The sequence below is a fragment of the Taeniopygia guttata genome, chromosome 9 (assembly GCF_048771995.1).
Source record: "Taeniopygia guttata chromosome 9, bTaeGut7.mat, whole genome shotgun sequence".
In the NCBI taxonomy this organism is placed as follows: domain Eukaryota; kingdom Metazoa; phylum Chordata; class Aves; order Passeriformes; family Estrildidae; genus Taeniopygia; species Taeniopygia guttata.
In genome coordinates, this window is record NC_133034.1 from 15529248 (window position 1) to 15546641 (window position 17394).

Consider the following 17394-nt stretch of genomic DNA (forward strand, 5'->3'; position numbering starts at 1 on the left):
TGACCCCATGTGTGACATGCAGGAGAAGTTCAGGCACAGCAAGCCATCCTGCACAGCCCCTAAACCATCCTATTGGCTCTGGCACACTGCAGCTGGAATGAGCCTGCCCATTGCTGCAGCCCCACACAGACATGGCACATCTTTCTAGGCACAGCCTGCAAATCCACGCAGCACTGCATGGAGCCCACGGCCGTGCCTCCCATGTGTGTTTATCTGCCAGCTGGGGACAAGCTGTAGGAGGCCTTCCTGGTAGCTGGCCAGGTAACACATATGGACAGCAGCACCAAGAGTCAGCAGGGATTTGAAAAGGGCATGAAGACTTGGGAGAAAGAATAACCTCCCTCTGAAGAGCCAGTGCAAAGTGGAAGAGCCCTGTCGACATCAAAGGCAGAGGACAGGCATATGTGCATCTTGCTGCTCTTTAATTCTCTTCTGTGTTGAGGTCTTGACAAAGATGACCAGGGCTGCCCCACTTACACAAGCACTTTTGGTGAAGTCACAGCAGGATTTAGTTTGACAAAAGGGGAGAAAAACAGTCTGCTGGTTTTAAGCACTAGAAAAATACTACTCAGCTTGTACTACAACCCCATCTCTACCTAGAACAGACCCCTTGAAATGCATGCCCCTGTCCTCTGAAAGGATTTTAGAGGCACTGTGTTCACACTGTCCACCTGAATCAGCCCAAATCAGTTCTCTCATCTCCTCAGCAAGGAATTCAGCCTATCAGACACGCAAAAAGATCTGACTAACAATTGCTACATTCCACTGACAACAAATCCCAGTCACACACAGTCCGCACCTTCAACACCCACATGAGCTACACGTGCAAACCAGAAATACAGCTGCAAGTACATCTCTGGGGTTGTCTTACAAAAAAAAAAAAAACCAAAACAAAACAAAACAAAAAAAACCCGAAAACAATGCAGAGCTCAATATGATGATGAGAACCATCAGTGCAGTGATAAGAGAACCTCAGCATGAGAGCCTCTATTGCCAGCCTCACCACTCCAGCCACTCCTGAGTCATGTAACAGTTCTCTGCTGCCACAGGCCTTCAGAGGCATTTCAAATGCACAATTAAAGGCAGGCAAATGAGCTCAGCAAGCTGCCGTTGCAAGATGTTCATGCTACATTCAGTTCTGACTGGACAAAGAGGATGGGAGTAGCTGGCAAGGAGCTTTGGACTGGGAAGCTGCATTCCAGGGTCCAGGCAGGCAGCCTGGTAACTGAATCTGCACCGTCTTTGATCAAATGTATTACAGAACATCCTTCCACCAACAGTCCTCAGGGCGAATAGGTGAGTACAGAAAAGTAGCAAACAGTTAGCAGCGGATTTGCTCCAGGTCACAAAGCAAGCTCATCCCACAGCACCAAGATGAGTAGAGATTTTTCTCTTTTAAGAAAGAAAATGAAAAAAAAAAAAACCCTAAAAAACTGTTCCGTGCTCTGAAAGCAGCTAATCAGATTATTAAAGTGCTTTAAAAGTTTAATGAAGAAATCAAGGCTATTAAGCAAACATTCAGCTTGATGTCTCTTTTCCTTCTTACCCACCCTTCCTCAATGCATTCAAAACCTCTTTTTGCTAAGGTATAACATGTTTGAACAGGTACTGAGATACAAACAAGTCTTGGCCCCATCTCATACAGAATGGATTGGTTGCAGATGTTCTCCTGCAAGCTACATCTTGCCTCCTGCAAGAGCATTCATCTCCAAAACACATCATTTCACCTAGTTTGCCTGAAGCCAAAACGCAAAGGTTATTTAATTTTTAATATTTTTTTTTAACTCTAACATACCTACAGCTGTGCAAGCAAAACCCCATCTGGTTTTTCAAGGCACAAAGAGGCAAGCGACTAAGTTTAGATAAAAGTAACAAAGTTGGGGCAGTCATCTTTCTGCTCACCTCTGCAGGAGCCAACAGCAGTGTCAAGGGTGCAATAAAGCAAAAAACCTGCTATATTTCAGAGAAGCCTGACATATTTCACTATCTTCCTAGGACAAGTCAGACATGAGCTCATACAGTGGCAGGTGAGTCAGTGACGAGTCAGACGAGCTCCTCAATTAAGCTTGAGGGGCAGATGATCCCTCGAAGGTGTAATCAGATTGGTATGGCCAGTGGAAAAAGAGGGAAAAAAAACCAAAAAGAAAAACATTTTAAAAGGCTGAGTGAACTGCTACACCCTTGCTGAGCCACGCTGGAAAGGCTCAGGGCAGCAAGCTGCTCTGAGACCCCAGCAGGCAGGAATACCTGGCCATCCTGCACCACCCCCTGGCAGCCAGCACCTGCCTGGGGGCTCAGCTCTATCCTCCAGGGAGCAGAGAAATGCTGACTTCCCCAGCAAGCAGGTCACACTGGGGTCACACTGTGGACACAGTGCCATCCCAGGGGCTCCAGTGTAAGGGGCACCCCAGGAGCTCCCTGCTCACAGGCAAGGGTTGCCAACAGCTCTGATCTGTGTGGTGGAGAGAGAGATCACAAGGCAGTCATTCCTAATCACCAACAGAATCAATCTTGGCCAGGTGATTTATCAATGTTTAACATGCTGCCCAAACCATCTTAAGAGAAAGGCCCCCATGAATTCTGTGTTTAGGAAACTTCTCTGAAATAAACTGCAAAACATGCATCAGAATATCAGTGCGCTGAAACAAAATAGAGCCATTAAACTGATTGAGATCAGCAGGGTGACTAACAGCATCAGAGCGTTTTTGTTCCTTGACACCAGACAGGCAGCATGGAAATGGTTTTCTTCCAGCACGTGTCCCAGCAAATTCATCCTGGAACTCATCTCACCTATGCAGCTGCTCTTCCTGTGCTGCAGTGCTCCCTCTGAATGCCAGCAGCATCAGCACAACCCAGCTCTCCCCATCTTTATCTTGCACAGATCAATCTGCTGAAAAACAAGCCCAGAAAGACAGACTCCAACCTCAAGAGACATGGCAAAGGAAATGGGCAAAAATGACTCATCAGAGAAGTTAGCACACAAAGGGAATGCCAAATAAAGGTCAAATTTATGAATTCCTTGTAGAAGCTGATTGCAAACCAATCAGCCCACATGTTTTGTCTTCATCAAACCTTACAGAACTAATGATAACACTTCTGAAGATTTTCCTAGGGCCTCACCACTTACTTTGTGAGTGCCGATACCATAAGAGGTTTTAGTAGGATATCTAGAAGAGCACACAGTCCTTTTTGTTGAAGTCCTGCTTGCTCGTATGCTCGCTAGAACTCACCAAGTATGGGTCTAAAAAAATGACTAAGAGTGAGTTGTACAAGAGGTTTGCAGGAAAAGAGATGGGAGACAAGGAACTCATTGCAAAACCAGCCACCACCCTGCTGATTAATGAAGAGGGATCATTCAGTGCTCAGACACTGGACAAATATCTCATGGGAAGACTCTTTCTCTCCCACCCATGGCAGTGCTGATGCCCAAATGCAGACAGAGCAGATGCACTGCCTGCTCTGCAAACACCCTTCAAGCTGGGCACCAAGCCCAGTGGCACCATTCATGTCCCTTCCCCATGGGAATCCCTTCCAGCCCTGCCTTGTAAGGGGGCGTCTGAGGAGCTCTGGGTGAAGGTCAGATAGTAAACCTGGGCTCCTTTTCTCCCACTGTAAGGTGGGGAGGGAGGCAGCTCCCAACCACAGCTCTCACAGTTGAGCTAATGAGCCCCGACAAGTGGCAGGGTGAGTCTCCTAAGGCTCAGCACCACAGCTAACACAGCGCTGGTACAGCCCTGTGCTCTGCCTACAGAACAGGAACAGGCTTTCCCTCTCGCCACAGCCCCAAGTGGCCTGTGTGTCAGGAACTCTCACACCTGGCAGGCCCAGCGCTGGTAAAGCTCAGTATCTCAAGCAGGGGAAGCAATAACCCAAGTGGTTTTAGCCTGAAGACACTAAAAGTTAGGCTGTAGAAAGACTCTGATGTCCTGTAAACAAAGCAAAATAAGAGGCTTGAAAGCTAAAGTTAGTGATAGAGCACACACAGCAAGCAGCAGTGTCCAGTTGCCCCCCTTGGGCATCTCACATCGGGGGTCTAAGTGTTTTACAGCATGGGATCACAGCTCCATATTTGAGGGTGGGTATGCGGAAAGGGGGAGGAGGGGGAGCAGAGGCAGAGGGAATGACTTGCACAATGTTACCCAGATCACATTTAAATCACAGGGCAGCAGCAGCTCGGAGGCTGGGCTCACCTGAGCTGGGCATCTCCTCTCCCAGCAGAGCTGGTGCACCCCAGGGCACAAAACGTGCAGGGGAGGAGAGCCCCGGGGCAGCGTGGCCATCATGGGGAAAACAACAGGGCCATAAAATGTAGACCCAAGTCCTGTCTCATTTGTTTAGAGAAGCCAGGTCAGCCTTCAGGTGCTGTTTTCCTGTTTCCTCTAGCACATTTTTCACCTTTCCACAAAGCTGAATTTAGATGGACTTCAGCAGCTAACACATATCAGCAGAACATAAAACACTGCTTCCTATCAGACATGTAATATTTTGGTCTGTTAAGAAAACTCTCATGGAATACATTTTAAAAAGAAATAAAACAAAACAAAACAAAACAAAAAAAAAAAAAAAAGAGGGAGAAGTAGCACTCTCCTGCAGCTCCACCAAGTTTTGATCCAATGTTTAAGTGTTATCTCGAACAACTGGAAATGGTAATATTTGTATCAATACCCAGGTCTATTTGCAAGAGGATCTACGCTCTTACTTGGGTAGCCATCCTGCTGTATTTACAATAACAAATCTGACACACCTGCACATAGCAAAACCTCATGAAAAGACTTCCATTGCATAATAAAGTTCATGCTCTTTCTATATAGAAGCCATTCCTACTCAGGACACTTTTTTTAAAACAAAGTAGGAATTTCTTCACAGTATATGGCTTGCCAAGCACTGCAGCTAAACCCTCAGCACACAGAGCATCACCAATGCAACACGGAATTATTCTCGCTTCAGCACACCTCCAAACTGCTGTGTGCTCTGTATAGAGTTGGCAGGGACACAATATCTGTGACAAATGCAGCATTTCAGCTGACCTAAAGGAAGGAATGATCATCTCCAAGGGCGGTCTTTGTCTACACAGTGAGCAATACCTCTTGCACCAGCCTTCCTGAAAAAATTTACCCAAAAGCAACTTATTCAACAGCCACTCAAATAGTTTTTGCACTTTTTTTTTTTTTGGTAGGGTTGAAATATCTTCTAACAGTGCTCAGTTTGTAGTTTAAGTTACAGAGATCAATGGCATGGGGGAAACTGGCGACCTATTAGGAAACCCTCCTTGCCCTGGAGCTGCTGCCTCCCTTCTGGGCCAGCAGCCGTGACCTTTGGGAAGGTAAGGAGGCAACTGTGCTGATGCCTCTCGCAGCTCTGCCAGGCTGCTCTGCATGCCTAGCACTTGTGAAATCCAGGAGAGCTCAGCAGCTTTTACATGCCAGCCCAGAGGCAGTCCCAGTGTTGAACGCTACGAAAATTAAAAAAAAAAAAAAACACAAATGACAAAAGCAATAACAAACCTCCCCCCCCCCCAAAAAAAAAAACCCAATCAAACAAAACCAAAACACTGAAAAAACGCAAAGCATAAAAAAATTTAAAAATCTACTCCAAAAGCTGCTGGTGTGGAAACTTTGGCACTTCTGGCGCCTTGGTTTCCCTTCTCTAAAATGGCGACTCCACTCCTGATTTGCCTACCAAGCAAAGGTGTTTGCTGATTAGGGAAGTAATGTTTGTGCAGCACTTTGAAGATTTAAAGTACTACATTAATCCTACATGTTGTTCTTAGTACAAGCCAATTTTTAACTAAGAGGAGGAAAAAAAAAAAGAAAAGCTGATTTAAATAGTGACCCTCCCCTACTTCAAGATGTTCACTCATCTCCCAACATCAGCTATTCTTATCTGTAGATGTTTTTTTAACCCTTCCTTCTCACAGTTCTCAGAAACCACATGTCTCATTCAGCTTTTATTTGAGAAATGGCTTCTTTCCAGGCTGTAGCTGTTTCTTGTAAAGTTAATTCCTTTGGTAATACTGCTGGAGGCACATTGGTATGTTTGGTGTGTGTATGTACACATATATATTTTCCCCCTTTTCACACGGTGTTGTTTTTATATATATGTAGTGAAAGATACCTAATCCAGGATTATGATTCTCTTTATTCCTTTCTCATGAAAATAGGTGGGGCTTTTTTTGTGCAAGTTGCACTGATGAAAATTATGTTTAATTATGCTTTTTCCTCTCCACATAGACAAAAAAAAGTCTCCTTAAAAACCAAAATTTTTTTTGAACCTAGTTTTTCCCCTCTGAGTTTTCCGTCAAAAATAGCTAAAACCTTAAAACAAATTTAATGAAGAAGAAAAAAATTATGATGACAGTAAAACTATAAATTGCTTGTACAAAACAGCAGAGGGATCTTCTGCCCCAGTGGAGGACACAACCCCTCCCCATCCTATGCTCTAATGCCTCTTGATTTTTCACTTGCAGATCCCAGGAGCAGTGTAGTAGTAGTGAGCCCTAACTCATCTCCAGTTACAGTGGGAGGGAATCAGTCACAAACATTGCAACCAAGAAGCTAAATCCTAGTGGGGAGAGGAGGTCATTCACACCAGCTGATGCTTCCTCCCAGCGTGCTGGGTGCCCACACTGACTGTGCTGTTTGAAGATCACACTCAAAGCAGGAAACCCAAATTTTCAGTTCCCAGTGCTGACAAATACCAGTTCATACAGTAAGTAAATAACTTCCCTTCTCATCCTTCCTGGGCACCACTACATTGCACAGGGTACAGACTGCCCCTTACAGCACAGTCCTGCACCACAGTTCAGCTTTGTCACCATGGAGGGCTCTGGTCGAACAGAGCATAGAGCAAAACTCCTGCTCACACACAGAAGCTATACTGCCCTAATAGGATTTACAAACAGTGTGGGACATAAAAAAGCAGGAAAAAAAAGCAAGATGGCTTACATCACAAGGCATTTTCTAGAAACTGCTCCACGGGTCTCTACAACTGCTTGTAAGGAGTAACAGAAAATGATAACTGGTAATAAAAACAAAATATACATGACAAAGATATTATGGGGAAAAAACACAATTACATTCTAATGGGAACCTAATGCACTGAGATCTCATTTTACTCAAGCATAAAAACCCAAACAGAAGCCAGCAGTCCCCTCCTGACTGGTTCTCACAGGTGAACTGGTTCTTCCCAGCTTTGTGAGCTTGAAAACACCTCCCTGCCGTGAGAAAGGCACCTCCTTCAAAGACAATAAGCCTGGCTCCTCTCTTTCCAGGTAGATGACCTAGGAGAAATTACTTATGCCTGAACAGCCTTGGTGTTAGGCCCTGTAATGTCACACAGAGGGAAACATCTCAGAAGCTCCTCAAGCAAGAAAACACAAATGCCACCTCACCCTGCATGAGAGCGACAGTGGCAACAGACACCCGAGCTGTGCCAAGAGCCCACAACGCTGCAAGCAGCTCCTTGAGGCAGGCACAGCTGCCAAGGGCTTAAGGAAGGCAAATCTGAGCCACTTTTCAGCTGAGACAAATGGCAAAGTACTCACAGCACTGCATCAGCCTGCAGCGCCTGCATCCCAAACTGCAACCCCATCCTCTCCTCCACTGCCTTCGCCTTACAGGTCGCTTCTCCCCCTTTGGATTGCACCAGTAAACTAAACTCTGCTGGGGAACCTGCTGGGCTGAAGACATTTACTCCAGAGCAGCCCACAGGTGCCCAATTTGTCTGCTCGAGGAGGGCTGCAAACCCCCTGTACAAATGAGTCTCTCACTAGGACCCTTCTCAGCTGCCCTGTGCAAACAAGCAAAGCCTACACCCCTGCTGACTAGGAGCCTCTGAGGAGAAGAAAACCCAAAATCCTCTAACAAGGCCACATTCAATCCCTCTCTCCTGACAGCTTTAAATACAACATCACAGGGGCAAACCAGAAAGCTCAAATGACACTGACCAACACCACCAAGGAAGCACAAAGCCAAGATTCCACAGGAACACTCAGCACAGCTTCCACTGTATGCACCAAGAGAGTCACCAGCCTTTAAAAGCAGTTTTCACTTATGAGACAGAGATAGTCAGCAGTCAGGACATACTGGGCATGACCAGAGTTACTGAAATGATGCACTACTTGAACAGATTATTTAAGAGAACACTGAGCACACAATTAGGAACTGCTGAGTCAAGGCAATGTACACATCTAATTGCCCTCTCACTGCTTCACTTTGTTTATGCACAGTCCTCTAATTCATTTTATAGAGACTGGCAAAAAATGCCCCAAATTTTCTATGTGGATCAGAACACAGAATGTTATTTAAAATAAAAATGGAATGAGTCAATCTGAAACAGAAATACTGAGATAGCCCAGCCAAGGAATCTGTTCTCTCAACCACAAAAACCTGTTATTGCTTGTGTGGACTAATTTAAGTGCATTCTTTTCAGCTTCCTTAAAATGCAGCTTTTCCAAATTCACTAACCCCAGCCAGCACAATCCACTTAGTTGCTTTCATGCATGTCACACACACTATTATCCAGCTTTGCTAGCAAAGAGAGTCTGAAATCTGAGCATTTTCTGATGGCTGAAGGTACAGCTGAGCTTATTGAGAACAGGAAAACCAGTGAGCCTGCGTGGAACATGGATTGCAGCTTTGGAGAGCTCCATGTTTCATAACAAACCCTGAAAGGACCAGCCCAGCTCAGCTCCAGCCTACTGCAGGGCATGAGAATAAACTGCTAAACTCAGGTATTGCCAACACCTGAATTATGCAAGTCTCACAGGGCTCGGTGTGTCTTTCTTCAGCAGAATCAAAAATTTGCAAATAAATTTCAGTTTTCATTTAAAAAAAACTTAAATCAATTTCTGCCTTCTTGTGATTATCAAGAAAAGTTTTAAAATATTTAGCAGATGCACCCTAAAGGCTCAAAAACCTGGGAGAGAATAAGAAGAACCTGTTTGTCTTTTAAAAAAGAATCTCATGACTTATAAGGTGGTATCTTGCTTTTGGGGATGGGCGGATCAGATTAATTTTTTGATAGCTTGCATTTGGCAGTAATGTTAACTTTTACTTACCTTGACATACAACTCTAATTTTTACTTTCCTACTGCAATCATGCTTTCCCCTATTTAACAGGTTCTGCTAGTGGCAGGTGATTGCCAAATATTTTTTAGGGGGAAAAGGGAGTGCAGCTGTTTATTTATTTGAGCTCCAGGTGGCAAAGGCCAGCATGCAGCTTCCACAAAGAAAAAAAATCTGAGGTGGCACAGTTTTGAAATGCCTTGTTTTCTTCTGCTGCAGAAAAGGGAGAAGATACTGTGATGCATGGGCATAAGGGAATTCTCCCACAACAAATAAGACACTATTCTGCTTTAGTTCTTACTTCACCCAATTGAGAGGGCTTCTCCCTCAACCTCAACAACCTACTCTGTCTCATCATTACAAACAATAACTGCTTGTTCCTTTGCAGCATGGTTTTCAAGGAGGTTTTATCGTATGAGGGTGCATGCAAGAAACTTTGTTCAATTTAGACTATAAAGGCTTTTGTTTTCAAACACTTCAATAGTTTCAATTGTTAAAGATTTTCCTTCTAAAAAGGCTGATTAACCTGCTTATATCCTTACTCACATTCTGAGGTCATTAATTAAAAAAATAATCAAGGATGCTTATAAAGTCTTCTGCAATCCAATCTCAATTTGTCATCATTAATTAGATCAACATTGCATACAAATGAGACCTAACCTGATTAGACAGCATGTTTTACTGGAATCCCTACTTACGGTCATGAAAGACTTCAGAGAGAAAACTTGGGATATTTTCAAAGTGAACTCCTCACACATATGGAATCACCCTGTCACCTAGCATCAGCTACTGTTTCTCTTTCTAATTTTGGCCTTTTTTTCTTCCTCTGTCCACAACCCCCCCCACCCCTTAATTAGGAGCCCATCTCAACCCTGAGCAGAGAAGCTGTCACACTCATCTCCCTCCCAGCCTATATACACAAATACTGCTGATTTTGCAAAGAGTGTCCACTGTGCTAGGACAATAAACCTCCCCCTCTGCAGAATTTGTAGGAGAAAAAACAATACCAAAAATTTTTAAGAAAAAACTAATTCCAGGTCTTCAGAAATATAGCACCTAAGTCACCAGCAAGTACGTGCTCTACTTTCCCCCACCTCCAACAGAAGTAACCTTGGGATCTAAATGCACAAAGTGGCTTAGAAAGCACCTTCACAGGTCTCCAATCACTCCAGGAAAGCAACTCTTGCTTTTTGGAGAAATAATCCATTCCTCTTACCCAGCTCGCTGCCTTCACTCCCATGACCTAATCTGACATGACTCAGCCCAGAAGATCAGAGGAGCTCTGGTGAAGCACGCTGCTGGCCAGGACAGCAGATCCTCTGCCAGGCACCACCAACCCCTCCCCAGAAGGACAAGGTGGGTCAGACTGGCTCATCCCCTCCATAAAGGGGGAAAGTGCAACACAATGAATTTCCTTACATAATATTGTTATCTGGGGAACTGTAAGAGGAAAAATAGGGGAAAAAATAGAAAACTAAACCAAACAAACTAAGAAACAAGGCTTTCAAGTTTTGGACTCTTAATAAGGGTGGGGCCATCAAGTAATTACACTTTTAATAGGTCACTGCAATGGAAGAAACTCTTCCAGTTGGGTAAGCTCCTAATCCATCATTAAAAAAGACGACAGGCATTAATCAAAGTGTATGAAGTCACATGGGGGGGGAGCAACTCCAAAAACTTGCTCTTGCTGAAAGGATGGGGCAATCACTCCTGCTTTCATCAACATTTCATGCGTGTTTCCACACTTCTCAGGACGACAGTGGGAAGCAGAGCCTTCACGTCCTTCCCCACCCACCCCACTGATAAAGCTGTCGAACACAGATTACCAACTGCTCAAGAGCTCATGTGAAATGAGTTGGTGGATTAATTAGCAGAAGGGCAGAGCTCTGAAGATGGATAGATGCTCCACTTCGCAAGGCCTATTGATTGAAGGTCCCCAGCCAGCACCACAGGACTGTCATAATCCACTGGGAACGTACAGCACACTGCCAGCTCCTGCACGAGCAGCTAAAGCTGGGTCACTTGGCTCAGTGCAGGGACACCTGGACCACACTCCCTCCTCCCTAATCAGACAGCTGTTTAAGAGCCCATTCCTTTAGTAAAATACATGGACTTGGACCTGAACAGACTTGCAATATGCATGGGGAATACACCTTCATCTCCTGGTCCACATCAGGGCAATGAAAAAGTAGGGAAGGCTGAATGAGCCTTTCCCCGGGATGCACACATCTGATGGCTGCAGTCCCCAAACAGTAATTTTACTTCTTTCAAAATCAGCATGTAATTTGAGCTTTGACCACTACTTAGATCCACATTGAAATTCAGCCCTCACTTCTACCCCAAAAAGCCACTATCACTGAGGTGAAACACCTCATTTAAGCTTGCTAGTAGCTCTCTGGCCTTCATCTCTGCTGGAGCAGCCTACTAGATACGTTCAAACCTCATTTCAAAAGACTGCTTTTCGTAGTTGAAAGGACAGCATCAAACACTCTGGCTCCCTGCAGCTGCGTTAGATAATTCTTTGTACCGTACGTATCAAAAGAGAACGTCTTTTCATATCTCCTTCAAAGGACCCTCTCCAGAACAGTTAGCAAAAATCTAAGCCAACATTTTCTTGCCCTGAGAAATGCAAAGTAGAACTGACCAAGAGTTTCCTTACCTAAAGGGAATTGAAAATAAATATTGTGTGTAACGTAATAGGAGAAACAAGGACATAAAAACAAGTGTGAAGTACAGCAGAGCAGCACTCCCCACGCTGATGAGTAAAAAATGCAATTTCAACCTCACTTAGAAATACTTCACCCTTTTATGCATAAACAAATGGAAATCTGGTTGTGACTGGACCTATTACACTTTTACCCCTCTTAACACAATTTTCTGAACAAAGTTATTAATGTCAGTTCTAGACAAATTTTACCAGAAAAGGCTTTTAAAATATAAGGGACATAGCCTTATAGTGATCTGTGGTTATATGGCATCTTTTGCCAGATGAGAGCACAAGGGCTCTGCTGCTTTGCTGGCAAGAGTAGTTGGGAGGTTTTTTTTTAGTTGCGTTTGCAGCTAGATTTTATCTGAGATCAAAGCAGTTCCTCAGATTAAAAAGAAAAATAAAAAACCCACACTATTTTAATGCTCTTAGCTTTTGGTAAAAAGTCTCTCCTTTTTTACCTAAAAATAAATAAAATAAAATTAAGTCCTTGCTTTTCTTCGGCTAGTGTGGGGCACGACATTATTCATTGCACCTACTTCAAGTGCCAGCAGGAGAGGAAGGCAAATATTGAACATCTCTAAGATAGCAATATTCTCCATTGTAAACATCCCTACTCTAGAGCCCTAAACCACACCAGCTGGACTTACAGCTCCAGCAGTGCTGTGTCCTGAGCTATGAAGTCTCTAGAGCTGGAACAATCAAACCAGCACCATCAATGATCAAGAGCTGGGCTTCAGCTTCAAGGTTCTGCCTTTTTTTTTGTTAAGAAGTGTTCTAACAAAAAAGTGTTAAATAAAAAACCCAAACCAACAAGAAAAGTCTACACTAAAATAACCCCACCCCTTGAACAAAACCCCAAACAACACACAGGGCTGACCGGAGCTGGCGACACACTGAGTTTCCCATACCAGCTGCAAGAGAAGGACACAGAAATGACAGCCTCACACTCGCTGGGTCTGAGCGAGGAGCACCACCTCCACCCTGCTGGCACGGCCCTGCATGCCAAACCTCATACAAACCCATGGATGCTGGAGAAAGCCAAGGGAAGCACTGAGGCAATGCTAATGCCCACACTCAGGTTTTACTCCAGCGCTCCTGCTAGGCCCAAAAAGAAAGCCACTCGTTCATCGTGCATGATCTCTACATGACTGGTTTTTTGCAAGGCATTTTAGTCTCCTGGGATTTAGTGGTATTACTGAGGGTTAAATTCCCACCACACCCTCTCAAAGCAACCAAGATAAATGTCTCCCTTCTGTGTGACACATCACGCCCCGCAGAGGACTCGGGTCACTCTGTTCTTGCACAAGGCTGCATAAATAATAGATGAATGAAGTCACTACAGGCAGGGGGACCAACGGCAGCGAAGGGATGCTGTGTCCTTACCGTCCATGTTGCTGACTTTGCTGTGCTGGACTGTTGAAATGATACATCGAAGCTGTGAGGTCCTGGGTAGTCTGTGTTGGAAGGGATGGCTGGGGAGGGAGAGAGGGCGTCAAAAGTCGAGCTGGGCTGGGCGTAGGGCGAGGGGGCCGTGACGCTGTTCTGCGCGTGCTCCGTGTTGTAAGGGCTGGTGGAGGAAGAGCCATTCTGGATCTGCTGGTCCATGCTGTTCAGGAGCCCCAGGTTCGTGTACTGTGGCTGCAGGCAAACAGATGCACAGGAGTGTTAGAGGAGCAGCATCAGCACAGGATGGCAGACATGGCACAGCCTCCACCATGGAGGATGCACAGCATCATCTCAGCACCACTGTTCTTATCACACCAGGAGGGAGATTTGCAAAGGATATCCCCCTCTTTACACTGGTGACTGAAACAGAAAGGAGTACAGCTTCTCAGTCACACTCTGGACCAACAGCAGAGCTGGAAAAACAGCCTGTACATAACCAGGAGGTGATTTGCAGGGCAGAAAGCAAAGAGAGAGACAGGCTTGCTATTCTAGCAACACACAGGCCTTTTCAAAGGTACTGCTGAAACCTGATGGAAGTCAGCAGGTTCACTACAGTGCAACTGGCTCTAACTTGTACAAGGCTACACCATCTTCAATAGTCTGATGCTCTACACAAAGGCTACAGATCTGATCCCACTACACAAGATGACATCAGCACCTCTGACTCCGGTGGTAACTGTGCTGAAATGTGACTCACTGGAAAAACAGTTAGGTGCCACCAGCCTATCTGCACCTTGCATTCAACTCCTAGTGACCAGTCACAGATGGTGGTGGAGAATTAAAGTTCTATCAAGCAGAATGGAAACAGACTGCATGGAAGGCTTCTTCTCTTAAGAAATAAGAGTTGTACAGGCAGTAGTAGTAGTAAAGTACTACTTAGCACTTTAAAAGCCTTCAAGTACAAACAATATACGAAGCAACTGGAAGACATCAAAACCACAAACCTCTGAGAATAGAATACAGAAAGGGCAAAGGTTGGATTAAGGAGAGGTTAACAGAAAAAATACATCTAATACCAAAATTCAATGTGTAGCCATAGTCTCCCACCTTAAATAGAGGGGAATACAGTCTAGAGGAAGGTGACCAGAATAAGCAAATCCTTTTAATGCCCTCCTGTAATGTGACAGTCAATGGCAACTTTTCAGCCTAGGAAAGACTATGAGAAGAAAGGTGGAACTCAGCATGATAGAAGGTGATAAATTCCTAGACAACATGGAAAAAGAGCAAATACAAAATTAATTTTCATGTTCTCTTAAAAGAGGAGTTGGGGAATAAGCAAACATCTTGAGCAGAATTTTGGCTTAAACACAGTTATTCTTCACAAAAGACTTACGCTTCACAAAACCCACAAATAAGCATGGATTTTTTTTTGCCACAAAATGTCACAATACTAAAAGCCTAAGTTCAAAAAGGCAGGAGACAAGTTCTGCTTGAGAAAAATCCACCAAAACACGGCACTGGCCAGAGTGACAGGGCAGCAGGCAAGAGGGATTCAGTCAGGTACATTGGGTTCACAGCCCCATCCTTGTGTGTGTCCAAAGGGCACTGTACCCATCTCAGGACAAGCAGCATCACAGTTTGTGGTGCCCATTCCCAGCAGCTCTGGGCTCAGCCAAGAACATGCAGCAATAAAAGCACCCAGTTCTGCTGTTAGCTGCTGACACAGCAGAAGGGACTCAGGCTCCTTCTCTCATCGAAGGCTCCATGCAGCTCATGTCCCTCAACATCCTGTAGCTGCAGTCCCACCCAGAGTGACCAAGCTCACCTATCTGTCAGTATTTCAGCTACTCTGCTCACAACTTCCCTCATCTTTCCAAGAGCTATTCCTCTTCTTATCAGCCATGAAGCAAAGGCTCCCTGAGACAGAGCACCAACCACAAGATCCATAACAAAAAGCTTTCTCAATACAGGGAATCCCAGTAGCCCTACTGAAGCTTCAAGTAGCACGTAACTCCTCCAAAGACCTGAAAGGGAAGGGCACAACCTATCTGCTGAGCTCTCCTGGAAACTTTGGATAAGCCATGTAACAACCCAGCTTTACCAGTCAGTTCAGACACAGAGGAAAACAGGATGGTCCCTTTGCAAAGATGAAGTATCTTCCATGTGCCCAAAAGACCTCACATTCTCAGCTGTACTTCCAGAATGGAAGTAGAGAAATTTAAACCACCCACTGCAGCTCTTCCTTAGGTTTCTGTTTCACTAGAAGAAGCTAATATTTTCTGGGGGTTTTATTAAACACCCAAGGTGAGGCTGTTGCTCTGGGATCTTCAGTGAGGCACAAGGGACCTTCCAGAGATGGATCAGCTTGCTACTAGGAGCTGTGCTGTGAAGGTCTGGGGAGGGGGAAAGAGCACAAAAAACTTCATTTTGGAAGCTGGGATAAGCCACAGAGAGAAGGGAGAGCTGGTTCCCTCCCTGGCTCTGTCAGAGACTTGCTGTGTCCTTGGGCAAGGCACCTCTCCTCCCCCTCCACCCTCAGCCTACTGCAGGCAGCAAGGTCTGCAGGGCAAGGATTGCTCCTCACCCTGTAAAAAGCCCTGCACTTAATGGGCCTCCTTTGTCTCAGGCCTGCAGGCAGAAGAGTAATAAAAAGCAATTACATATTGAGTCCTAATCCTGGGTGAACCAGTGACTCAGGTTAGTCATTTGCCCTCCTTGCCTCAGTTTCCCCCTCTGGAGCAGTGTGGATGTTATTATTGCCCAGCACCCCTGTTAGATGGGAGATCTTGGATTTAATTGGACTCAAGGCTAAACAGTTGATGGGGGAAAGAGCGATCCAGACTGGTTCTTCTTCTCCAAAAGGAGATTGCAGCTTTGGCAACACAGATGACAGTTATGTCTCATCTCCTGCAGGCTATTCACTCAACCAAGACCTATTTAACGGACTTTGGGTACACATCTTCCCTTGAGGCTAATTCCATAGGGAAAGAGCCAGAATTCTGACGTGCTGTACCAGGAAGAGTCTTTTACTTGATCGATAATTTTGCATTTCATCAAAAAACAACCCTCCTGCCCCAGAACACCCTAGTGAGACCCGAAGACTTCTCAAAAATGTAAAAGTATCATTCAATTATTTCATTCCTCACGGAGATTATAATCAGATACACTCCCTAACCAGCAAATGATGAGAAGACAGCTGTGATGAAAACAGTCTCCTACACCAGCTCAGACACACAGACAGCAGAACAATAGTGTTTCGGCTTTCACTTAAAAACTATTTCTCTAATCCCAGGCCACTTAAGTAAGCTAATGGGGAAAGATGGCCAACCAAGCGGCCAGTGTTAACAAGACAGTACAGCCTGGAAATGCTGAAGGTGCTGCCTGGGATCCAATTAAACAAAAATAATAGAATAAGTGCCCCATTAAAATGTAAGATATCCTTCAGATATTCCAAGATCCTTTTCATTCCTTTCAGTCCAGGGACCATCTGTCTAAATGTTATCGGCGGAGCAGCCATTCCAGTGCATTTATACACTCACATGCCACAGCCGAATGCCGTGTCCCCATTTGCTCTTTAAATAACTATTAATCTCCTTGCACTTATCCTCATGCTGACACAAGCAGCTGTTGGACTCCCCTTCTGCTGCTTCGAGTCCCGCCAGCCTTTCACCTTCCCTGGCCCCCGGGTCCCCTCCCTGGGCAGGTGCTCCATCCCTGTGACAAAGCCACCAGGTCTGCACACAGCCCAGCACTAACCCGGGCTCCAAGCTATGCCCCGGGGCAGGCGCGGAGTTGTTTGCGCTCAAGGGGTCAACACCTGAACTGCTTGCAAGGTTTTGGAGGAATCTGATAAGGCCTGGGGAGGCACACGCCTTCTGACAACAGGACAATTAGAGGGGCAGCAGGCCCGGGGAAGGCACACGCAGGAATTCACCCCCTTGGCCCCTGGGATGGGGAGAACAAAGAGGCTGCAGGCTGTCTGCAAGGTATTGCCCCTCGGGAGGGGGCTGCAGGGCGGGTGTCTGCACACACACCGCTTCCTTCACCACCCACGGAAAGGAACACGACAGCGTTTAATCCAGAAATTCATTCGTGGCAGGGTGGGAGCCCAGAATTTAACACATGCTCGTATTTTGCTGTGGGGTTGTTTTAAATGACTGAAATGTAGCCCGACCACTGATTCCTGATATAAAGAGAAAGCTATTTGGTGGAAAGAAATGAATTGCATATAAA

General features: G+C 45.3%; 1 protein-coding gene across 9 annotated transcripts in view; it reads right to left on the bottom strand.

The window, feature by feature from the left end:
* Positions 1 to 17394, bottom strand: part of TP63 (tumor protein p63) — a 100742-nt gene that overhangs the window by 35609 nt on the left and 47739 nt on the right. For all 9 annotated transcript variants that reach the window (XM_030280337.4, XM_041718191.2, XM_072933351.1 and 6 more), the window contains one exon: positions 13159 to 13413. In XM_030280337.4, coding sequence (XP_030136197.2) covers positions 13159 to 13413 — 255 coding nt within the window. The remainder of the gene's footprint in view (positions 1 to 13158; positions 13414 to 17394) is intronic.